The sequence below is a fragment of the Hemicordylus capensis genome, chromosome 4 (genome assembly GCF_027244095.1).
Source record: "Hemicordylus capensis ecotype Gifberg chromosome 4, rHemCap1.1.pri, whole genome shotgun sequence".
Taxonomy (NCBI): Eukaryota; Metazoa; Chordata; class Lepidosauria; order Squamata; family Cordylidae; genus Hemicordylus; species Hemicordylus capensis.
Genome location: NC_069660.1, coordinates 182,481,763 through 182,507,094, shown reverse-complemented (window position 1 = coordinate 182,507,094; position 25,332 = coordinate 182,481,763). Strand labels below are relative to the sequence as shown.

Here is a 25,332-nt window from a genome sequence, read left to right as displayed (position 1 = left end):
TTTTGTATTATATATTTGTATCTCACCTTTTGCCACTGTTGCAGAAAAGTGATTAATACATTCTACAATAAGCAAATGAAGTTAACTATTTTATACATCCTAAAGGCCAACAGCAGAGACAACCTGAAGACCATGGACACAGCAAGAGCTAGTAAGTGGAGAAGTCTGGAAGACACAGTAGCAATTTCACATTCACAGCAACATGTGGACAGGTCAGTCATGATCCTCTCCCCATGTAGATCCAGCACAAACTCTTCAGTGCTCTCCATAGCTTTGCCCATATTTCCTGTTAACATATTTCTGTTTGAATGTTTAAAGTGTGTGTGTGTGTGTGCGCACACATTTTTAAAAAAGCTTAACTTTTTATACAGAGAATGGTGCAGGCAAATATAGATTTCTTTATCCTGGTTCAGAAAGGAATAAAGCTTGAGTCTCATTGTGTTATTATTTTTTTAATGTGGTAAAATTGTGTTGTTACTCTGTCACATCCCATGGTTATGCTAACTCGGCAAAGAGGCACCTAACGTGGTGATTCTCTTTATTTAGCAGAGGGAGAGTAACTGGCCCTATCCACCCCCAGCACAGTCCCTCCAGTGACTGTTGCTGGTGTCTATCTTATGTGTGTTTTTATAGATTGTGAGCCCTTCAGGGACAGGGATACATCTTATTTATTAATTATTTCTCTATATAAACCACTTTGGAAACTTTTGAAAAGCAGTATATAAATAGTTATTGTTGTTATTGTTATTATTTCATTCAAATGCACACTTATTAGTGAGAGCTAGTATTTATTATGCCAGCAAAACCCTTTGCAACTAGAATTTGCTTTGCTTTGATACATACTAGCTTTTATAACATGAGATGTATTCCGACAAAACATTATCATATCAAACCAATGTAATATAATGCTGTATAGTCATTTTGCCTTGTAAAACATAACATAAATCAGTCCTAAGAAGAAATGAATGAGTCCCACAACAGAACAGAGACTTTGGGATAAACTATATATGACTTGTCATTGTCTAGTTAGGGGCTTACATTTACTCCAACATAGCAGTTACACAGGGCCACAATTTGGATGAGGATCATGGTGTGACTGTAGAGGATGTTTAAGGTGCTGTTTTGCTGCTGAAAATCTCTACCCCTCCCCATACCTGAGCAGCTATTAAAACCCTAAAAGTGCCATTGTAGCAAATGGCACTTTTAGGGTTAAATAGACACTCGTGAGAGGGCAATTTGTGGTACGAAAATGGCACGAAAGTAACAGTTTAAACATCCTCTACCTCCACATGATGGTCTGAGCTGTTTCAGGATCCTGTGTGGTTCATACTTGAGAGCAAAGCAAGCACAAGCACAAATGCACCTATCTTCCTTGTTAAAAAAATGTTTTCTTGTCATTTAGCCTTTTAAAGAACACACTTTTAAAAATGACCATAATGGATGGCTATTTTATTATTAGTTATTGTATTTATGTGTTGCCTTACTATTACTATTACGCCCAAGGTTACATACAACCTAAAATTATAATAGCAGTCTTGCTAACCAGTATAATATAATTTTACAAATCAAGAAATTTCAGATAAAATTAATGAAAAGCAGAAATACAAAGATAATTAAAATGGAACTGTAAATGCTCTTAACCATAGGGCTGCCTTTTAAAATATTTTAAAAATAAATTGAGTTTCTGGATAGCAGTTAATTTTTCCTCTTGCAAAAATCAATGGAAAATAATCTATAAGTTCTTTTCTGTTGAATGTTACTGGTCAAATATTTAAGTTATTAAAATATACTGAATATTTTCAATAACTTATTACAGAATACAAAATGTGTGTGTATGATTCCTCCCCACCCTCAGATATGTAGCAAAAAATGCAACCTGTATTTATGATGCAACAAAGCCAAAAGTTGGAAGAGTGAGACTTCAAAATGACATGATTCATCCAACACAGGTATCTATTTTAGTTGTTTACATTAGACTCAGATTTGATATATGAATGTAATATCACCTTCCACTAGAAACTCTGATAGCAATGGTGCAATATGCCAAGGAGAAACTACTGAATCTCACACTGTACTGGGAATTGCTGTTTGAAATTATGTTATGCCTGAGGGCCAGGTTAAAAGTTTGGAAGAAACCTTGTCTACTTTGTATCTGTGAATTTGATTACAGTCAGAAGGTTTAGGCCTCATATTGTATTGCCTGTTAGAAAGTATGAACAAGTTGTTCTAGTAAGAACTAATAATCTGCCTACTTTCCTTTCACTATCCCTACAACTGGACTAAATTTGGTCCAAATCAATTCGGCAGTTCACAGGTTAGCCCATTTGCACCTTAAACGTTCATGCGTTCACCATCTTGAATTGGGGTGGATGACATAATCACAAACTATGTGTTTTAGGAGTCCCTATATTTTTCTACTTAGCGAGAAAAGTTTTTTTAATCAATTCTGATCTGTTTTTTAAAAAATAGTTTATTTATTACATTTCTATAGCACTATACAAATGTATATATACATTTTTGGTGGTTTACCAAAAATATGAATATATATAGCATATATTCAGTATATTCAGTATGAATATACATTCCCAGAACGGCCTTTAGTTTATTTACCAAAATGGAAGTCATTATTTTGAAGTCATTAGTTAACAATGAGATTGCCTATAAGTTTGAGTGAGCTTTATGCTTTTTAGGAATTAAACAGATATATGGCTCAGATGAGATTCTGGCACTTAACCTAATATAAGCACTTAATAAGCACTTAATAATAATAAGCACTTAACTGCCCTGAGCCATTTTGGAAGGGCAGCATATAAATCTAATAAATAAATAAATAAATAATAAAAATATTAATAGACTAGAAAAAAGTCTCAATAAAGTATTAGTCAGTTTGATTTTAAAGGGTTTAAAATATTGAGCTGGTATAGTCTGGCCTCGGAGCTTTGTTATGCTTAAATGAATTAATAAGTAGCTCATTCGCTGTTTCAGTGGGATGGTTTAACTTCATTAGTAAACTGTGTTTTTCTAACGGGGCTCTCAGATTCTTTTGGGATTGGGGGCAGGGTGTGGGAATGTGTCTTCTTTCCAGACTCATCTCCCAGTCTTTCTCCTTTCACTTGTGAGTACTCTCTGTCCTTTGCCCCATTTCCGCCACTGGCCTTGATCAGGATTAGTTAAAAATTACATCTGAAAAATGCACACTATTAAGACAAAATCAGGAAAAGAGAAGACCAAGTTGATCTTATCCAAAAGGCTGAGAAGCAATGAAGACCAAGTTCACTTTATAACAATATTTAAGAAAAGGATACAATATTGACTTTTCTCTCTCCCCCCGCCACTCTCCCCAGAATCAACCAGAAGAAATTCAGTATCAGTATTGTAGAACCACCACTAACAGTGGATATGACAATCAGAGTTTGTGTGAGTATGAAATTATCCTTGTAAAAAGAGTGATCCTATGAAGAGGGAGTTCTCTGTATTGGTTTAAATCTGAGTTCAGTCATTGACTTGGTCCCCATCATTTGTTCTTGGTTGAGTCACCGGGTCCTGTTCAACATGAGCACAACATCCCTTCAGTGGCTTTTGCTGGTGTCTACCTTGTATTTCCTTTTAGACTGTGAGCCCTTTAGGGATAGGGAATCACCCCTCCCTCCCTCCCTCCCTCCCTTCTTTCCTTCCTTCCTTTCTATAAATCTCTTAGAGAACTTTTTTGTTGGTATATAAATGAGTAGCAGCAGCAGCAGTCTTTCCAGTTGGCAAAAAAACTGCATGACATGATGTCTGGGCTCCACCTAGGCAGGGCCATGCTTCACTGCAGCAAGGCAGGGACCAGGCTGCAAGGAGGCTTAGAAGCACAGCCAAGGACTGAGATGGCTAAGGTGGAACCAGGGCGCTTTCCAGATTACCCGCTCAACAGCGGCAAAATGCTTCGGTTCAGGCAAATCACATTCAAAACGTAAATAGCAAAGCTACCAGCAGGGGGAGCAGTCTCGCGAAAACTAACAACCGAAAAATACAGCAACCTTTTTACTCTGTACTTACAATGTTATAGCAATAAATCACAGTGATTAAATCCGAATCAAGGCAGCCGAAATGCAAATGGCATCCTGCAGACAGTGTAGGGATTGCGGTGTAACAACACAAGAAGTTTGGAAGCACACTTCGCAGATACGTTGTGACCCCATTGCAGGGTCTAATCTGGAAAGCGCCCAGGAGGCCTCCACCCATGTCCTGGCTCTATTCATTCTCATCTCCCACAGCTGAGCCAGGTCCTGTCTCCACCTCACGAAGTGACCCTTTCTTTTGAGGAGACCTTTCCAAGATCCATCTGTGAATTGCCATACAAACACTCCCATCATTGAGACTGTAGCTTGAATCAGGTTCTGCAGCAGCAATTCTGAGGGTCCAGCAGTGATGCTGATGGTCTCGCGCCTTGGACTGGATCTGAGGTTTGTGCGGGCAGTCCTCCAGGTTCTGATGGATCTTGGGTTATGAATCAGGGAGCTGGTCAGTCATGGTTCTGGATCAGGCAGCTGGTTAGTTGTGGGCTGAAGATCTGTTACTTACTTACTTACTTACTTACTTAATTAATTAATTAATTAAACATATTTTTATACCACCCAAAACTTACATCTCTGGGAGGTCTACAACAAAATAAAAACAGGAAATATAACATTAGTTAAAAACAAAAACAAGAAATTTAAAACACAACAATTTAAAAATTTTAAAACAATATTTTAAAACAACATTAAAATAGTTAAAACAATATTAATTAAAAGCCTGGGTGAACAGATGCATCTTCAAAGATTTTTTAAAAGCTATCAGAGATGGGGAGGCTCTTATTTAACTAGGGGGCTCATTCCAAAGCCTGGGGGCAGCAATGGAGAAGGCCCGTCCCTGAGTAGCCACCAGACAAGCCGGTGGCAAATGCAGACGGACCTCTCCTGATGATCTCAGTGGGCAGTGAGGTTCATTATGAAAAAGATGTTCTCTTAAATACCCAGGGCCCAAGCTGTTTAGGGCTTTATAGGTTATAACCAACACCTTGTATTTTGCCTGGAAACATATCAGCAGCCAGTGTAACTCCTTCAATATGGGAGTAATATGGTCTCTCCTAGATGACCCAGAGACCAACCTGGCTGCTGCATTCTGGACCAACTGTAGTTTCTGGACTAAGTAAAAGGGCAGCCCCACATAGAGCGCATTGCAGTAATCCAGTCTGGAAGTTACCAGCAGATGTACCACTGTTTTAAGGTCGTCTGTCTCAAGAAATGGGCGCAGCTGGCGTTTCAGCCGAAGCTGATAGAAGGCAGTTCTGGACACCACCTCAACCTGGGAGAGGCTCGGATGTAGAAGCACCCCTAGACTGCGTTCCTGTTCCTTCTGGGGAAGTGTGACCCCATCCAGAACAGGAAGATCAAAATTGTCTCTCAAGTTTCGACCCCGCACAATGAGTACCTCCATCTTATCTGGATTCAGTCTCAGTTTGTTATCCCTCATTCAGCCCATCACTGACTCCATGCAGGCATTTATGGAGGTTATGCCCTCTCTTGACGATGCTGACATGGAGAAATAGATTTGGGTGTCATCAGCATACTGATAGCACCCTGCACCAAATCTCCTGATGATCTCTCCCAGAGGTTTAATGTAGATATTAAACAACATCGGAGACAATATGGAGCCCTGAGGGACACCATACAAAAGTTTAGATTTTGAAGAACAGCAGTCTCCAAGGGACACCATCTGGAACCTGCCTGAGAAGTAGGAGCGGAACCACTGCAAAGCAGTGCCTCCCACTCCCAACACCTTCAGGTGCTCCAGAAGGATACTATGGTCGATAGTATTAAAAGCCACCAAGAGGTCCAAAAGAACCAATAGAGTCACACTTCCTTTGTCAGTTCCCAATTGGAGATCATCCATCAGGCCGACCAAGGCAGGCTCCACACTATAGCCAGCCCGAAAGCCAGTTTGAAATGGGTCAAGATGAATGGAAATAGTTCTGTTAGCTGGCTGGCCGGCCATGGACTCTTCCTCAGAGGACTCACTCTCGGAGGACTTACCCCTGGAGGACTCTCCAGGGTTGTAGTCACGAGGGTCTCTGAACACATGAAGAGCCTGTATGTAGGTTGGAAGTGAGAATCAATCCTCTTACTTGCATCTTCTTTCCCAGTGGCATCTGTGGATACCAATGGAAAAGAAGCCAGTGTGGTGTAGTGGTTAGAGTGTTAGACTAGGACTGGGGAGACCTGAGTTCAAATCCCCACTCAGCCATGAAACTCACTGGGTGACTGGGCCAGTCACACACCTCTCAGCCTAACCTACCTCACAGGGTTGTTGTGAGGACAAACAAAACCATGTATACTGCTCTGGGCTCTTTGAAGGAAGAGTGGGAGATAAATGTAATAAATAATAAATAAAAATCTCAGAGGTTCAGCAGGGACCTCACACAATTTCTGTAGCACCACTTGCTGGCCACCTCTTGCTTTGCATGAATAATCCACCCCATTTTTTTAGCACTTTCCTGGCAAATGGGGGAAAGGGTGCTTGCAACCTTGTTACATCACACGGGTGTGTGTGTGTTTTTGCCACCTGGAAGGACTCACACTGTCTACCATACTCAATTCTTCACCTGTAAGGTAGGAATAGCAACAAGTCTTATGTAACAGGAGGAGGCACTATAACATGTTGCTGAAAAAGTTATATATGAGAGCCATTGTGTCATAATGGTTACAGTATTGGGTCTGGACTGAAAATGCTCAGATTAAAACCATTCCCAGCCATGCATCTCACTAGGTGAGCTTGGGCAAGTAACAAACTCTCAACATAACCTACCTTGCAAGGTTGTTGTGAGGCAAAAAACATGTGCCTGATGATATGCTGCACTTTTTAAAAGGAGGACAGGATACATGTGTGATGATTATAAACGTTCTGAAATCTTCCCAAAATACAGTGCATTGATACCAGTTTTTTTCTTCTGTGTTGGCATTCAGAGAGCCATTCCTTTTTCTCTGTGTGACACTTCTTTCCTATTTGTTAGTAGGGGAACATGTGCAACATGTCAGGACAGATAATAGCCGGCAGGAAGGACAAGAGCCAATCCCACCAGAGAGAGCAGAGGAAAATGTGGAGTTAAAAAACAGAGGCTTTTTAGAGTTATTGAAAAGGTACTTTAATAGAATTAAAGCATCTAGGCTTCCTGGCAGGAGCTAGTACAGTATTCGCTGGCTCCAGCAATGGATTTAATGTCAGAGATTAATTTGATCTCTAAAATCCATTGAGGCTATTATTTTAATGACATGTGTATGACAATGTCTAAACTTGTGTTTAAAAGAGCATCACAATCCGGTATCTTTTTGTCGTAGCTCAACGCCCTGAGCTATTTTTGGAAGGGCGGTATAGAAATCGAAATAATAATAATAATAACAACAACAACTCCCAAGTTTATAGCCCACTTTTCACATTAAGTATATGGGGCTCTTGATTCTGCAAGCAAGGGCTAGAGCCTGTGAGGAATAGCATTTCCATTCTGCCTGCAGCTCTGGCAGAGAGTGATTTCCTGCAAGATGGGTGAACTTTCCGGCCTCCTCGGCACCCACTGGCATATTTTTTTCCCCCGCAGGAGACGTAGGAACAAGAATTTACAGTGCATATAGGCACCAAAAGCAGCCTTTAATATTTAGGCCTTATCATAATTTGGCCTGTTGAGAACTCACACTTGGATTAAGTAAGAATAGCACATGAGCTACAGGTTGCCACATATCCCTATATTCCCATGGAACACTTTATTCTTCACACCATGGTACTGGGACCACATGCCATGAAAAACAAATGATGAAAGTTCAGACTTCATAGTAATGATGGACACAATCTAGCAGTAAGGCTGCTTTCAGATCTTATATATCAATATGTACTTTTACATATTGCATAGCTGCTAGAGATGTAACCTTAAAATGTGGAATAACTATTCCACCAAAGGCTCTTGAGTAAACTGAGCAGTTATGGGATAAGGGGGCAGTTTCAACTGTGGATTGGTAACTGGTTGAAGGACAGGAAGCAGAAGGAAGAACATAAGAACAGCCCTGCTGGATCAGATATAAGGCCCATCTAGTCCAGCCTCCTGTTTCACACAGTGGCCCACCAGATGCCTCTGGGGAGCCCACAGGCAAGAGGTATGTGCATGCCCTCTCTCCTGTTGTTGCTCCCCTGCAATTGGTATTGAGAGGCATCATGCCTCTGAGGCTGGAGGTGGCCTAGAGTCATCAGACTAGTCGCCACTGATAGACCTGTCCTCCATGAATTTGTCTAAGCCCCTTTTAAAGCCATCCAAGCTGGTGGCCATCACCATATCCGATGGCAAAGAATTCCATAGATTAATTATGCGCTGTGTAAAAAAATACTTCCTCTTGTCAGTCCTAAATATCCCGACTTTCAGTTTCATGGGATAACCCCTGGTTCTAGGGCTGTGAGAGGGGGAGAAAAATTTCTCTCCGTCCACGCTCTCCACACCATGCATAATTTTATAGACCTCTATCATGTCTCCCCTTAGACACCTCGTTTCCAAGGTAAAGAGCCCAGATGCTGTAGCCTAGCCTCATAAGGAAGGTTAGGCCCCTGATCATCTTGTTGCCCTCTTCTGCACCTTTTCTGGCTCTACAATATCCTTCTTAAGATATGGTAACCAAAGCTGTACGTAATACTCCAGATGTGGTCGCACCATCGATTAGGAATAAATGGACAGTTTTCACAGTGGAGGGAAGGAAGAAGTGGAGTGTCCCAGGGATCAGTACTGGGACCACTGCACTTTAATTTATTCATAAATGATCTAGAAGTTGGGTTAAGTGGCAGAGTCGTTTGCAGATGACACTAAACTATTTAGAGTGAAATCCACAACAGATTGTGAGGAGCTCCAAAAGCATCTCTCCAAACTGGGTGAGTGGGTGACAAAATGGCAAATGCAGTTCAATGTAAGCAAGTGTAAAGTGATGCATATTGGAACAAAAAACCCCAACCTCACATATATGCTGATGGGCTCTGAGCTGTCAGTGACTGACCAGGAGAGAGATCTTGGGGTTGTGGTAGACAGCTTGTTGAAAGTGTCAACTTAGTGCACAGCAACTGTGAAAAAGGCAAATTCCATGCTAGGGATAATTAGGAAGGGGATTGAAAATAAAAATGCTAATATTATAATGCCCCTATACAAATCTATGGTGTGGCCACACTTGGAGTACTGAGTACAGTTCTGGTCCTTGTTTCTTAAGGAGGACATTGTAGAACTGGAAAAGGTGCAGAAGAGGGCAACCAAGATGACCATGGTCCTGGAGCACCTTCTGGGGCTTTTTAGATGGAAAAGAGGTGACTGAGGCGAAACATGATAGAGGTGTATAAAATTATGCACAGAGTAAAGGGAGTGGACAGATATAAAATTTTCTCCCTCTCTCACAGCACTAGAAACAGGGGTCATCCCATTAAATTGATTGGCAGGAAATTTAGGACCAATAAAAGGAAGTACCTTTTCAGCGAGCACATAATTAATCTATGGAATTGTCTGCCATGGGATGTGGTGATGGCCACTAGTCTGGATGGCTTTAAAAGGGGCTTAGACAAATACATGGAGGACAGGTCTATCAGTGGAGACTAGGCTGATGACTCTAGGCCACCTCCAGCCTCAGAGGCAAAATGCCTCTAAGTACCAGTTGCAGGGGAGCAGCAACAGGATAGAGGGCTTGCCCTCAGCTCTTGCCTGTGGACTTCCTAGAGGCATCTGGTGGGCCACTGGGTGAAACAGGATTATAATTGGGCCTGATCCAGCAGGGTCGTTCTTATTTCTTGCAACATGAAACCTTGTCTCTTTCTTGGACACTGAAACAGTGGGCCAATGTTTTACCATACTTTAATTATATATGTGGTAGGCTAGCCATGGGCCAGATAATATTGTCTTGGCAACACGTTCTGTTCTGTGGGCTACCACTTGACCACCTCTGTACTACAGCATAAAGATCAGACACTCAGGGTATTCACATGCATAGGCTAACCCAGGAGAGAGGTCCCCACAACCCTGGCCCCCACAACCCTGGCCATCAACCATCTGGGCAACCACTGCTGGTTTAAGAGGTTTCCCCCAGACCCACCACCATTTTTAGCAGCGAGCCGGGGGTGGCGGGGAGGAGTGGCTGTGTCAAGGATGGTAGCTGCTCTAAGAAGAGTAGCCACTGTGCTTATAGCACGGGGCACCCTGGGATGCAGGAGAAGGGAGGTCCTCCCACTCGCATCTCCTGCGATTGCTGTGCAGTGTGTGAGAGAATAAGAAAGATAGAAGCATTTTTTATATATGAATATACGAGAATATTGTAGTCAGCCCCCTTTGAGCCAAGGGAGTGTGCATGTGCGTGTGTGTGCATGTGCAGGGGTGCAGCTAGGTAATTTTGGAGCCCGGACCTGAAGGGCTTTGGAAGCCCTGCCCCCCCCCCCCCCGCTTGAGGGCTGGGGGGGTTGGGGGCAAGTTAAATCTTATTTTACAGAACTTTTTCCAGCCGCCGCTGTGCGGCAGGGACAGGAGCAGCCAGTGGGATGTGTGGGCACTCGAGGGGAGACTAAGGCAGGGGAGGTGGCAGCAAGAGCTCCTTCCCTGAGCCTGCCTGCTTCTCAAATGACAGATCGGGCCATGTTTGGCCCATTTCGGGCATCTGCACTACCTTACACATGAATTACACTACACTCTTAGTCCAAAGGACAAGAAGCAAATTTAATAGCTCCATGTTTGGGATACCTGGGAGTGTACTGCTCCTTTCGCAGATCTCTAAAGTGATGCAATAATGCCCTTGTGTGAGTATGTGGGGGTAGATGGGTGTGTAGACAGGGCTTGAAAACATCAGCCTTACAAGCAAAACAGCAGTGGAAATTTTCTCGTGTGCCATAAAACAGAGGTTGCCCTTTTCTGGGAAAGCTCATGTTGCTGATATTCCTCTTTGCCAAGCAATGTTCTTAATGCAATATTCCCTTTTTTATCCCCCATCAGCACTCTCCTTCCACCATTACTCCAGCGCATATTTAGTGGAAGCAGTCAAGCCCCCTGAGGTATTATTTCTGTGGAAAGATAGAACTGTATCTTTAAAATTATAAGAAGTTTCTAGAAGATCTAAATATTTTAACTCAGTGCAATTATTTCAGAAGTGGGAGATGTTTAAAGCTCTCCTGTATTTTGTTTATCTGCTCATTTTAACTTAAAACACTTAAGATAAAACTATGGTTGACTCATTGTAAAGTTTATTCAGGTATATCAATATTTAAATGGTTAGAAAGTGAGTATATGTAATATAAATATTTAAATGGTTAAAAAGTGAGTATATGAATTCATAATTATTCCGTTTAAGAGGTTGCAGTAACATTTCTACTGGAATAAACTATCATTTGCTGTCACTAAGGCTTGACTGGCTAATGTTTTTCAATATTCAAACTTGAAGTGTAAAATGGATTGTCAAAATATCCACTGTGACCTCTAGTATATTAATGCCATTAAATTCCCTCCATGTATATCAGAGCCATCTTTTAGAAAATTACGAGGTTTTGGTTTAAAGATTGCTAATTGTGGTGATTTCAATATTTTACTTTCAAGTTAAAAACCAGGCTCAATTTCTGGTTCTGACAATGTGTAACTTCTAGTCACTGAATCATCTTCCTTCATTTGTTCAAAGGTTAATGGGAGTACCAAGCATTTATCTCTCTGAAGGTGTCTAATATACCAGAGACTCCCATGGTTCTCACATAATACAGAGAACATTGTTGGTGCACAAAGTATGTACCTGCAAATTTCTGTAGCATGTAACCACCCTCAGTATCGCAATAAACACTCTCCACTCCCTCATCTAGTTTCTGTGTTTTTTCCTTGTTTACTTCCCTGTTCGCTTTGTCAGCTTAGACCAGGGCTGCTCAACTTCGGCCCTCCTGCAGATGTTGGCCTACAGTTCCCATAATCTCTGGCTCTTGGCTACTGTGGCTGGGGATTATGGGAGTTGTAGTTCAAAAACATCCGGGGCGGGGGGCGCTCTAAATTGGGCAGGCCTGATTTAGGCAATGAAACTGCAGCTCTCTGTCACTATTTGAACAATTTAGGGCTGTGATCACCTCAATTTCTTTTTCCATGGGATATTTCACAGGAAAACAAGGTATTGTTTGTACCAGTTTCTCAGTGGAATTGCCAATCGTTTCCAGGCTGGTTGCAGAAGAGGTAAAAAGCTCATTAATGAAGAACAGCATGATGTTGAGCAGACATCATGGAAGCACTAGAACTTCTGGCTAGAAGGGCTATTGTCTGCTCTTTGATGGATCTGCTGCTGCTGATCTGCAGCAGGCTAGTGTTCTCTTTGCCAGCTGATCTACTCATGATTAAGCACCCAAAGGAAGTGGTGGCCCAGGACCTCTGTGCACTTGGAGCAAGATGCAAATGCCACCGCTGTTGAGCACACTGCCCTCCCTCTCTTCCGCTCTCTGAAAAGGTGGGGTGCAGGAGAGCATCTTGCTGCCTTATTGGTGCCCCAGTAATCAGCTGCCTGAGGCAACCACCTCACCTTGCCTCATGGAAGAGCTGCCCCTGTCCAAAGGTAATCTGTTTGCAGGTAGATTTCTAGCCTCCTGCTTAAAATGGAGGCCTTCCCAGAAAGAGCTTCAGCCTTTCTGCCAGCTGGAAAGGGTTCAGTTTCAAGTCTCACTTCATGCTGTGAACAGACCCACTCACGAGCAAGGAGCTCTTCCTGCTGCTTTATACAGCATGCTGGACTATGTGCTCATTGACTGTTTTGCTGTTGCTCTCTGCTGGTTCAAACTGTGCAGCTGCAAAAAGCAGCAACAGAATATTTGAGGGAGGAGGAGGAGGAAGGGATTGCTTGTCCTCCTGTGGAAGGTCTCCTGGGTGTGTGCACATCCTATGTGAGGAAAATTCATGATCTGGTTGTCTTTATTACAAGCAAATAACATCACTTTAAATCTGAACCCTCTGGGTGGAATGACACATTCAGCAGTAAACACAGGATTCCCAACTCAGAGTTACTAACGCTATAGTGTGAAATTGCAATGGCAGAGATGTGGATTTGCCTCACCCTTCCTGCCCACTTTTCCTCTTGAACCATACTGGGATTTGCTCATATACGTGCACAACGGATTGTTCACACTGACGTTATCTATCTATCTATCTATCTATCTATCTATCTATCTATCACATTTTTATTCAGCCCTAACCCAAGGTCTCAGGGCAGATATGTTATGCAGACATATAAGGGCATATCGATATGACAGCTTCTTGTGCTGGTGCGGTTTAATGCCTTGCCTTCTGCCATTTGGGATGGCAGATTTAAAGGGATACCGCTAAGGAACCGGTTATGTCCATGTGGTTCGGGTGACACTGAGTCCGTCTTACTTGTCCTTTTACACTGTGCATACTATAGGGACATTCACACTATCTGGATTGAACCATTCTTTAAAAATAGGCCAGGTTGATCAGAAGAGTATCACATCTATCTCTTGGCAGATCAGCATGCAGTTGTTACAGCGGGGACAGCAAGATTTTGTGCGGCAGTCTGTAAACTGAGATGGGAGCAATTGATTAGCTGTAACTGAGGTCTTTGTATACTGTGATTTTTTAAATTTAGTTTACTGTTTTGATTTTGTTTTGTTCTATGCTGATTTGTCTTTTGGTGTGTATGTTGACTGGTCACTGACTGTAATAAATTACTACTAGTAGTTTCTCGTGCTCCCAGTATACTGTGTGGTATCTGCTGCAGGGGCCAAGTGTGTGAACTATCTGCTGCTGGTCCCATAATGGTCGCTGTCAGCTATGTGAACCAGTAGGGGGTTATTGTGGGCATAAAACACTCATATCTTAGGATTTACAGTAAGAGACTGGAAATGCTGAAACCGTGCTCTCAATCTCTGGAATCAAAGGCACCTCAGCATATCCCAGACCTCTCATTGCTGGCTTAAACTTGCTTTCAGAATGGGGTCATGTCAAAACTATCCTTTAAAATCAAACCAACACAATATGAATGAGTGGCTGCTTCGGGGCTTCCTGACAAGCACTGTGCTTCTGTATAGGGAGCACACAGTGAAGCAGATCAGAACAAGCTTTCTAGAACTACTTCTGTTATCCGGAAAGAAAACAGAATTAGATTTTAGGGGATTTTCATAGTGGCAGTTAATTCTGACCTCACTAACTGAATTGCAAATTCCTATGAATAAAGCATACATTTCATCTTGGGAATTTGAGGTTTTTGTAATGCTCTCGATGTGGCATGTCTTTAGTTACTGCATTGTGTTTTTTTAATTCTTGTATCTCAATTACATTCTTTTTAATTATTGTTGTAAGTTATCTAGACTGTAGGATGAGGTGTGGTATAAATGCTAAAATAAAATAAAAGAACTTTAAACTCTGCTTCTGTCATGAACTCACAGAATAGTCCCCCATCTTTATTATGGGGGACTATTTAAATAACGCCCCCCCCCCAATCTCCTACCATCAGGATGTTTGGTGCAGAGTGCTATCAGTATGTGGATGACACCCAAATCTATTTCTCCATGTCAACATCATCAGGAGAAGGCATAACTTCCCTAGTGGTGCAGGGGGGCTGTGATGAGCTGGATGAGGTATAACAAACTGAGAATGAAACCAGATAAGATGGAGGTACTTATTGTGCAGGGTCGGAACTCAGAAGATGGGTTTGATCTGCCTTTTCTGAACAGGGTATGCAGTCTGGGGGTGCTTCTGGATACAAACCTCTCCCTGGTGTCCCAATTTGAAGCGGTGGCCTGAAGAGCTTTCTAGCAGCTTCAGTTGATATGCCAGCTGCATCCATTTCTTAAGATAAATGACCTCATAACAGTAGTATATCTGCTGATCACCTCCAGACTTGACTACTGCAATGTGCTCTAGGTGGGTCTGCCTTTGTACATAGTCCAGGAACTGCAGTTGGTCCAGAATGTGACAACCAGGTTGATCTCTGGTAGGGATGTGCACGATCCGGAATTTGGAAGTGGGGAGGGGGTCTTCTAAGGGGCAGGGAGGGTGCCCTTACCTGCCCTGCCGCTCTCCCCCTGTCGGCGTTCTCCCCAAAAGCATTTGTGCGGGGCTGCAGTGAACTTAGCAGCCCCATTCAGTTTCATTACGTAAATGGCAGACGCTCATGCACATTGCATGTACGTGTGTCGACCATTTACATCATGACGCTGCAAGGAGGTACGCTGCAGTCCTGCACGAATGCTTTTGGGGAGAGTGCTGGCAGGGGGAGAGCGACGGGGCAGGTTAGGGCATCCTCCCTGCCCCTTAAAAGACCCTCTCCCCTGCCTCCCAGGAGTGCACGAACCAGTTCATGTACATCCCTATGACTGGGTCATCCTGGAGAGACCACATCTCTCCTGTCTTGAAAGAGCTACACTGGCTGCTGATAAGTTTCTGGGCAAAATACAAGGTGCTGTTTATAACTTATAAAGCCCTGAACAGCTTAGGCCCTGGGTAGTCTTCTTCGCCATGAGTCCCACCATCATCTCTCCTTGAGATCATCAGGAGAGGTTCATCTGCAGTTGCCACTGGCTTATCTGGTGGCTACTCAGGGATGGGCCTTCTCTCTGTTGCTGCCCCAGGGCTGTGGAATGTGCTCCCTCTTGAAATAAGAACCTCCCCATTTCTGATAACTTTTTAAAAGGCTGTAAAAATGCATTTGTTCACCCAGGCTTTTAATTAAATAGTATTTTAATCGATTTTTAAAATAGTTTAACATTGTTTTAAATTGTAAATTATTGTGATGTTTTAACCTTTTTATTTGTTGTAATTTGCATTTTTTTTTAATTGTAAAATGCCCAGAGGCTTAGGTTTTGGGCGGTATACAAATACATTTAATTAATTAATTAATATTATTGTTATTATTGAATGTTTTCTACTGTTGTTGTGAGCCATCCAGAAAACAATTTATTATGGGGTGGCTAACAAAGTTATTTGTTGGTTGGTTGGTTGGTTGGTTGGTTGGTTGGTTTATTAGTTTATGGGTTGTAAGAATTACAAGAAGATATTATATGACATCATATCAACTTTCTAAAAGGTAAAATATTATTAGCTGCTTTAAAATCCTTTTCTGAGTGTAACCAGATATATCATATTGCTTTCTGAGAGACGAAACTGGAAAGAAATTAATGAGAAAGAAAGTAAAAGCAACCCTAATGACTCGAAGACGAAGATTAAAAATGGTGTGACCATGCCCCCAGTCAGTTAGCCAATCAGATTTGCAGTATTGGCAGGAAGGAAAGGCAGGGAGAAGCAAGACCAAACACCTGCTGAGCTGTTTCAGATAAGTATTATATAACTCCTGAGTTACCTAATGCCTATCCCTGGATAGGAGGGAGATCTGGTTTCAAATCCATTCATATCCATGGCCTTGGGCAAATTGTTCTTTCCCATCTACCCGACCTCAGGGTATTATGAGGAGAAATTGAGATGACCCCATGTATACTACCCTGAGTTCCATGGTGGAAACCTGGAACAGAAATATAATAAATGGTATAAATATGCTTTCTCTAGCTCATATTTCTAATGAAGATTGGAGCACTAGCACATCCAGATAAAAGTAAGGATCTTTTTGTCATAGGTTTAACTTAAATGAATTATACCATTTATTTAAACATGTAAGCATCTAATTAAATTTCCTTTCTAAGCTTCTTTTCTGTTTCCCCCACAATTGATTAGTAGCCTCCATTATATTATCCACTAGTAACAATAAAATGTAAGTCCCATGCTCATGACAATGTAGGGCCAATAGGCACGATTCTGAACACATACACCACCACCCCCATGCTCATTCACTCTGCATTAAAGAGTTATTTTGCTATTGAGGCAAGATGTGTACTAGGGCATGTGTAATGACAGGAACCAGCTTATGAGCTTTGATTCAGCTGGGGTCATTTCCTCCTCTCTGTCTTGTGTTGATGAAGGTTAGCAAAGAGGCACAGCAAGGGCTATTTAAACATCCTGCTGTATGTACATTGCAGCAAATTGCCCTGTGAATTGCTATGCCTTCTATTGATAGTTTTGATACCAAGCAATTGCTGCCTTCAAGTTGGCGCTTTGGCAGATAAGGCATTAATAAGTCAGAGTTAACTTGGCTAATCAAATGTTTTGCTGACACATCTTTTCTGCTCCAAGTCAGCATCATCAAGTTTAGTGTCAAAGGTTCATTACAAAGAGCTGAAGCCAGCAGTCAAGGCTCCCATTTTGACCAGCCTCAGAACCAGCTGCCTTTTCCATCCAGGCAGGAGCATCCAGCACAGAGACACCATGGTAAAGCTGCAACTGCCCAACCCTGGCCTGGATTTGAGAATACTTTCTCATGAGGAACTAGAAACCATCGAGACCACAGAAGCGGACACAAGACCCAAATGGGATAATAAGGCACAATATATGCTCACCTGTATAGGGTTTTGTGTAGGCCTGGGCAATGTTTGGCGATTCCCGTACCTATGCCAAAGCCACGGAGGAGGTACGTCTTTGATCATCCAAACGGTGGAGATGAAAATAAGGTTTTATATTGAGTTTAAACTACTTGTATTGTTCATATGTATCCATCTTGTTTGTTGGAAATGTGGGTGTGAGAGGGCTGATCTTCTGCACATCTATTGGCACTGTCCTAGGGTCAAATATTTTTTTATTACCGTTCTTAATAGTTTTGAGGAAATGACCTGATATCTGTTAACTTTAAATCCATTGATCATATCCTTCTGTAATTTCCCCTCAACGATCCTTTCCATAGATCGAGAGTTGCTCATGTATTTACTAACTGCTGCAAGACTAGTTATAGCAAGAAAATGGAAACTTGCAGTTCCCCCCTATTGGAATGATTGACTGGTTAAAATATGGAATCTTGTATTATGGTAAAATTGAGTAACTTTATTCAAATGTGGGAAGGTAGGCAGCAGAATGATTTTATGTTGAAATGGAATTTTTAAAATTAGTTTCTGGAATGAGAGATAAGATAACATTCAACCTTTTCTTTTGTTTGGTGTAATTTAATATAGTTGAAATATAACAGTTTTTCTTTCTTTTTTGACTAATGAAATATATTTATGTTTTTGCCTAAAAAAGAAAAACGACTTATGTGGTACTGAAGATATTTTTCACCATCACTATGATTTCCAGCTAAAAAACCCAGAGTGTGGAAAGCACTTACAGAATAGTTCATACCATTTCATTTGTTGAGGAGATTGAGAGATATGTATATAGCTATATTTAGTAAAGTAAAGTAAAGTGTGCTGTTGGTCCAGTGTCAACTCCTGGTGACCACAGAGCCATGTGGTTGTCTTTGGTAGAATACAGGAGGGGTTTACCATTACCATCTCCCACGCAGTATGAAATGATGCCTTTCATCTTCCTATATCGCTGCTGCCTCATATAGGTGTTTCCCATAGTCTGGGAAACATACCAGTGGGGATTCAAACTGGCAACCTCTGGCTTGCTATTCAAATCATTTCCCTGCTGCGCCATTAGGTAGCTGCAGATAGCTATATTTACTCAGACGTAAATCAAAGCAAACTGCCTTTTACTGTTGTAAAACTATTGATCCATCTACCTCGGTATTTTTTGCACTGACTGGCAGCGGTTCTTCAGGGTTTCAGACAGCATGTTTCTTTGCCCTATTTGGAGGTGCTAGGAACTGAACCCAGGATGTTTTACATGCAGCAGAGCAAGTACTCTACTACTGAACTAGTCTCTCTCCATTCCACCAATTAATTAATGTTGTTAGTTTATGTACCTATTTGATTAATGAAGCTTTATTGACATATTCAAACATACAGGAAACGAGCCAAATTCCTCTTAGAAAATACTGAGCCCTTTCTCATGATTTGTGAGAAGGGCTTGGTGGCAGGCAGTGGGGAAGGCAGTGGAAACTTACCTTCCCCACAGATGACCCTCTTTTAGGGTCTGGGCGCACTGATTCTACACCCAGATGCTCCACTACTGCCCCAGGTAGCACGGAGGTTTGGGGGCTGGGACACGTCACCCTGGGCCCTGGAAATGACACAATGCACTGCGCGAGTGAGTGGTGCATTGTGGAGATTCTCCCCAGCGCTGACCGGGAGCCTGCTCCTGGGTTGGAGCTGTGCGGCACCGACACATGAGTACTTAGCCTGATTTAACTCTGGCTAAGTGGCGGACTCCCTAAATGGGTTTGCTGCCGCGTCACCACTGGGAGACCCTCGCCTCCCCGCAGTTCACATGTGCAGCCAAGAGCGGGCTTGACTGCCTTATCCCACTCTTGGCTGCATGTGTGAACAGCCTCACTACCTTTGTGGATTTGACCAAACATTCCAGTCTGTTTCCCAGGGAGCTTTTCACACATGGCTTTTAGCGTGCATCTCCTCCGGAATGGAGGGTGTGCATTCACATTTTGGCCAGATTTACCCCTGCAAGGTATCAGGGAGCACTTCACCATGATTTGGGTTTTTCATTGTGCATTAAGAGTTTAGCCTGATTTATATCCGGTGCAAAAAAAAAAAAATCCAACTGTTTGTGTCTGTTTTGCAGGGCACTTCAAACTTGCAGTAAAGCCTTGCAGTAAACTCATGGTAAAGCCTGCTGTGTGAAAAAAGCCCTGGCTAGTTATCTCTTCCTGTCTGAGACCATATGGTAGGAAAGCCTGGATTAGGGAGAGAGGTCACTACCAGGTCAGCTGTAATCTGCAGAGGAGATCACCCTGCACCTCGCTGCACAAGTGGTCTCACCTAGGAGCTTTTCTAGACAGCTTTACCGCAGGTTTTCTGGGAGGCTTTACTGTGAGTTCAAAGTTGCCCCAAAAGACCAATGCAAAAAGTGGTTTTAGCCCCAAAATAATTTGGGCTACACTCTACGTGCAACGAAAAACCTGAATTGTGTGTGAAGTGCTCCCTGATAGCTCTCAGGGACTTCGGGGTAAATTTGGCCGATATGTGAATGCATACCTCTGTTCCGGAGAAGACTCAAACTAAAAGCTGGCTGTGAAAAATTTCCAGCCCAGTTCCTGACCAGAAAGGAAGCGAAGAGGTTGGCCTGGATCCTGGGAAGCTGGAGGAATCTCTTACCTACCTGGCTGCTCTGACTTTTGCTGTTTGTTCTGGGGTAGAGGACTGGGTGAATGAGGCTTTTAAAAACAATCAAGGCCTTTAAAAACAATTAATGTAAGCTATAGGACCATAATATACTATGACTCAATTGTCTAACACTTTGCTGTAAAGTTCCAATTTGCTGGCTGAGGGAGTGAAAGGGGGAACAACTAATATTTCCATTGGAGTCATCCCTGAGATGCAGCCAATGTCAGTTCAATTAATTGCACACCACTGAATTGAACTGCGATACATTTTTATCCCCATTGAAATATGTAGAGATGCATGTATGCCAGGAGCAGCTCACGTGGTGGGGCAGGAGTGGTGGTAAATGAGCCATAGGTGCAGTTTGTTCCTCCCCTCCTCCTCTTGCTGCCTCACTTTGCCTCCTTTATCCGCTGCCTTAGGCACACGGGCTGGTTATTGGCCTGGTTGGGGAACTGGGTGAATAACCAGGGCCCCCCCCCGCACCTGGGGTTCACATGACTGCGGTGTGTGAAATGGGGCAGAGCAAGGTGGCCAGGGTGGGAAGAGGAGAGTGGGAACGAACTGTACCTGCGGCCCATTTACCCCCACCCCACCCCTGTCTGTACAGGCCACGTCTGATGTATGCACAAGCTTGTAAACCCCAGTCACTAGTTTTGTGGAGGAAGTTGCACTTGAGATGGATTTTGGTGTGAACCCTTTAATCTGAGTCAGTAACAGTGATAACTATATATGAGAAATAGTAATTACTAGCTGAACCCGCACAGAGCATCTGTGCGGTAGTTCACTTCCTTTTTGGGGTTAGTTGGGAGAATTTGTTTGGCTGGTCCTCCCACAGCTCTCTCACTCGCTCTGTTCCCCCCCCACACCACCTCTCTCACTTGCGCTCTCTCCCCCACGAGCCTCTTTCACTCGCACTCTCTCTCTCTGTGCCTCTCTCTCTCTCTCTCTCTCTCTCTCTCCCCGCATGCCTGTCTCGCTCGCTCTGTCTCTCCCCCGCGTGCCTGTCTCGCTCGCTCTGTCTCTCCCACGCGCGCCTGTCTCGCTCGCTCTGTCTCTCCCACGCGCGCCTCTCTCGCTCGCTCTGTCTCTCCCACGCGCGCCTCTCTCGCTCGCTCTGTCTCTCTCTCACTCGCTCTCGCTCTCCCCCGCACCTCTGTTGCTCACCCTCTCTCTCCCCCGTGTGCCTCTCTCGCTCGCGCTGTCCCTTCCCGGCACGCCTCTCCCACTCGCGCTGTCCCTCCCCGCATGCCTCTCCCACTCGCGCTGTCCCTCCCCCGCGTCTCTCTCGCTCGCGCTGTCTCTCCCCTGTGCCTCTCTCACTCACGCTGTCTCCCCCACGAGCCTCTTTCACTCGCACTCTTTCTCCCCGTGCCTCTCTCGCTCGATCTCTCTCTCTCCTCCCCGCCTCTCTCGCTTGATATCTCTCTCTCCTCCCCATGCCTCTCTCGCTCGTTCTGTCTCTCCCCCGCGCCTCTCTCACTCGCCCTCTCTCCCCCCTGCGTCTCTCTCGCTCGCACTCTCTCTCCCCCCCGCGCCTCTCTCACTCACCCTGTCTCTCCCCTGGCACCTCTCTTGCTTGCTCTGTCTCCCCCTCCCTGCGCGCCTCTCTCACTCACACTGTCTCCCCCCCCCCCCGCGCCTCTCTCGCTCGCTCTGTCTCCCCCCCACCTACCTCTCTCGCTCGCTAGAGTCTGCGGCCACCACCGGTCGCCAGGCCAGGCCTGCCAGCGTGGGCCGGCCAATTCTCCTCCTCCTGGGTGTGCCAGCCAATCAGGCGCCTCCACCACCCAGCCAATCCTCTGGGTTGCTGGGACGCATTCCCACAGAGGCATGTCTATGAGAATTAATATAATAGATAGAATAAGTCTTTTAAAAACACAATACTTCAGAATTCACTGAAAAGTAATCCAATAGATATGTAATAATGTTGACATTTGTAGACAGTATGCAGACACCATTATCTATCTATCTATCTATCTATCGTCTGTCTGTCTATCATATTTATATACTGGTCTGGTATATATATCTCTAGGCGCTGAACACAATCCAAGTTACAACAATCAAAACACTTTCACAGAATAAAAACAATACACAGAATAAAATGATTAAAACAATTTCATAGAATAAAACAGTCACACAGTTTAAAATTAGTTTTAATTAAAAGTCTGAGAAAACATGTGTGTCTTAAGGGTCTTTAAAAAAGCAAATAGAGATGGAGAAATTCTTATTTTGACAGGGAGTGCATTCCAAAGTCCTGAGGCAGACACAGAGAAGGCCTGGCTTCGAGTCTCCACCAGATGAGGTGGCAGCTGGCGTAACCGGACTAATGTATACTATCTAATTCTGTATATAAACATGCAGTTATTCTCCAAATAAAGTCTGTGGATTACATAATTAGCAGAATCATGTGGTAAAGGTTTTCCTGGATTGTACCACTTCAGAGGATAAGTAGCTGTATGCTTAAATTATCTGCAACAAACAAACAAACCCTCTTCCTGCACATAGAAAACTGTCATGTCAGGAAGAAGGGTTCAGTCTGGATTTTTTCTTTAGTATGCTATGTGTCGATATGCAAGGAACTTTATATGTGGCAAGCATTCAAACATACAGCCCCCGCCCTGCAGCCTGAAGTGATCACTTAATTTTGCTGCCTGTATAACCTAGTCGCTGGGTCCATCTAGTCCAGCATTCTGTTTCCAACAGTGGCCAGCCAGATACCTTCGAAGGTTGCCAACCAAACATGGGAGCAATAGTCACCTTCCTCCTGTTTGTCCCTGAACTACCTCTATTTTTGAGTCAGGCAAGTTAATATACATCTTTAAGTGACTCTTGTAATGAAATAAACAATTAAAATGAGTTCAGTCTTGTGGTGTCAGAAGTATGAAGATGATTGCTATTTCATTTCAGCTGACTGAATTTACTTGCCGATGTTGCTGCCACAATTATGTACCTTCTTATAATGTTAAGAGGGAAGATGCTAGTAACATTTTGAGCCCATGCTTTCAGGCATATAGGCTGACTCAGGAAAATCTGGCCTTGTACAGATTTGAAAATTCCAATATTAAATGTAACTTTTATTTCACGATTATCCCAGCTTTAGTACAGTCTAAAAGAGAGCTAGTGTGCTGCTGGTAGTGTGAGGCTTGGTGAAAACATGCATTATAGTCACTTGGTTGAAATCCATATTCTGCTAAATCTCTTGGTTAATCTACTTGGTTAATCTCCACTTTGCCAAAGATTTGATCCACTCTTTATAACTGATTGGCAGGATGCCATACAGACAGGACAGCATATTGAGAGAGATTCAGTCTAGCACTAACAATTTCCCTTTCTCATTTAAATAAACTGATTTAGGGATTTCCCACTCCTCTTTCTCCCCAGATGTTTTAACTTTTTCTTAGGGAAGAGTTGATTAGAATTCAGTAATACATGTTGCTTGGAACAAATAGGTTTCTTAAGGTTAGTGGATTACATGGTTGGCATAAATATTTATTTATTTATTTAAAATTTCTTGTATACCGCCTCCTCCAAAGACTCTAGGCGGTGAACAGTAACCATAGCAATAATAATAATAATAATGATAATAAAAATTAAAGGGCAAAAGCCTGATGAAAAAGATAGGTCTTAAGAAGGGCCTTAAAAGTCACTAAGAAGGGGGCTGAATGAATCTGGGGAGGGGAGGGTGTTCCAAAGAAGAGGGGTGGCCACAGAGAAGGCCCTCCTACGGGCCCAGGAATCATGCACTACACCAGGGCCCAGGACACTAAGGGCCAACTGCGAAAACCTCACAGGATGGGATACAACCAGCCAAGAGAGGCGATCCTGGAGATATACAGGTGCTAAGCCCATAAGGGTTTTATAGGTGAGAACCAGCACTTTAAATTGGACCCAGAAGTGAACAGGCAACCAGTGCAGCGACCATAAAAGAAGTGTAACACTGTCAAATCTATGGCCACCCATGAGGAGGTGGGCCGCTGCATTCTAGACTAGAAATATGATAATAAAACATTAGAAAAGGAAGCTTGCATTCTGCCATAGATGCACATGCCTGGCTGCTGTTGGAAATCCACTTCCCGCTCCACTCATTCTAGTGAGTGAAGAAGCAACAGTTCTCTATTTGCTCTGTCTCCATTATGAGGTTAACTTTATGCCGGGTGATATGGAAGTAGGGTAATGTGGAAGTAGTTCAACTATTTCGGTGGTACAATTAATGTCCTCCATTTCGAAGGAGAGATGTACAAAGTCCCATTTTCAGATGCTGTTTTGGGCTATGTGTACACCAAATGTCAGTTCTCTAGATCATCTCAACTGGAACTAATCCAACAACTTCAATGCCCTCATGTGCTGGGTTGAGTCAGGGAGTGAAAGGTCTTGTCTTCATGAAGGTTATAGATTTGTGTAATGATCCTGTTAGTTTCTCTTCTTCATTTTTCAATGGAAACACTTCTATGGAAAACTACAGACCACATTACAGAGTAGTTAAAATAAGTGGAACTAATTGAGAACAAATGTTTTGTTTGGGTTATGGGGCACAATTCACAAAGTACTGCTCTTGAGTAATCCCCTTTACTTTCAACGGAGCTCGTCCTGAAAGATTGTTTAATAGATTTCATATCTATGTTTCATTTAGGGATGTCAACAAATGAATTTTCAATTAATCGATCATCTACCACTTTTCACTGATTTATTAATAAAATGTAAATACATTTGCATATGCCAAAGCTTTGATACCTTTTTGAAATATTGGCTCACATGCTGTACAGCTATTACTGCTATAAATATTTAAATACCATTTTCCAACAAAAGTTCTCAAAGCAGTTTACACAGTAAATAAATACATAAATAAAGGTCTTTCCCTGTCCCCAAATGGCTGACAATCTAAAATGTTGCAGTTGTGGGAGGATGTTGCAGTAGTGCAACATTCACATGCAAGAGAGTTCTGCTATGGTTGGGCACTCTCATTGCTCACTAGCATTTCCACTTGTAAAGCTGCAGTAGCACAAGAAATAAGCCAGTATTAACATAGTGTGCAACCTGTGTGCTTGTACAAGAACAATCCTGAGTCCAGTGTTGTGCACAATTGTGCATTTGTGCAAAAGTTGCACAATTGTGGTCGCATGCCTGGTCACAATGAGCAATATCTTCTTGTGCTTGAACAAATTCCTGGCTTCTACAATAGTAATATTGCACAATATGTGGGCCATCACTTACTATATATAAATAAAGCTACCACTCATTCTT

The 25,332-nt window shown here is 42.9% G+C and overlaps 2 protein-coding genes across 11 annotated transcripts in view; both read left to right on the top strand.

The window, feature by feature from the left end:
- The window catches only part of MAJIN (membrane anchored junction protein), a 58,713-nt gene extending 42,496 nt beyond the window's left edge, over positions 1–16,217 (top strand). For 8 of the 10 annotated variants that reach the window (XM_053250975.1, XM_053250973.1, XM_053250978.1 and 5 more), the window contains 5 exons: positions 106–212; positions 1,856–1,949; positions 3,345–3,417; positions 7,034–7,160; positions 11,012–11,857. In XM_053250975.1, coding sequence (XP_053106950.1) covers positions 106–212; positions 1,856–1,949; positions 3,345–3,417; positions 7,034–7,160; positions 11,012–11,069 — 459 coding nt within the window. In that variant the 3' untranslated portion in view covers positions 11,070–11,857. Of the gene's footprint in view, positions 1–105; positions 213–1,855; positions 1,950–3,344; positions 3,418–7,033; positions 7,161–11,011; positions 11,858–16,147 lie in introns of those variants that run through there. The other 2 variants (XM_053250971.1, XM_053250970.1) reach the window with 2 other exon arrangements.
- Positions 16,218–16,296: 79 nt separating this feature from the next.
- Positions 16,297–25,332, top strand: part of LOC128325315 (sodium-dependent neutral amino acid transporter B(0)AT1-like) — a 41,658-nt gene continuing 32,622 nt past the window's right edge. The window contains exons 1-2 of the mRNA XM_053250968.1: positions 16,297–16,598; positions 17,178–17,507. Of these exons, the coding sequence (XP_053106943.1) occupies positions 16,565–16,598; positions 17,178–17,507 (364 nt within the window). The 5' untranslated portion in view covers positions 16,297–16,564. The remainder of the gene's footprint in view (positions 16,599–17,177; positions 17,508–25,332) is intronic.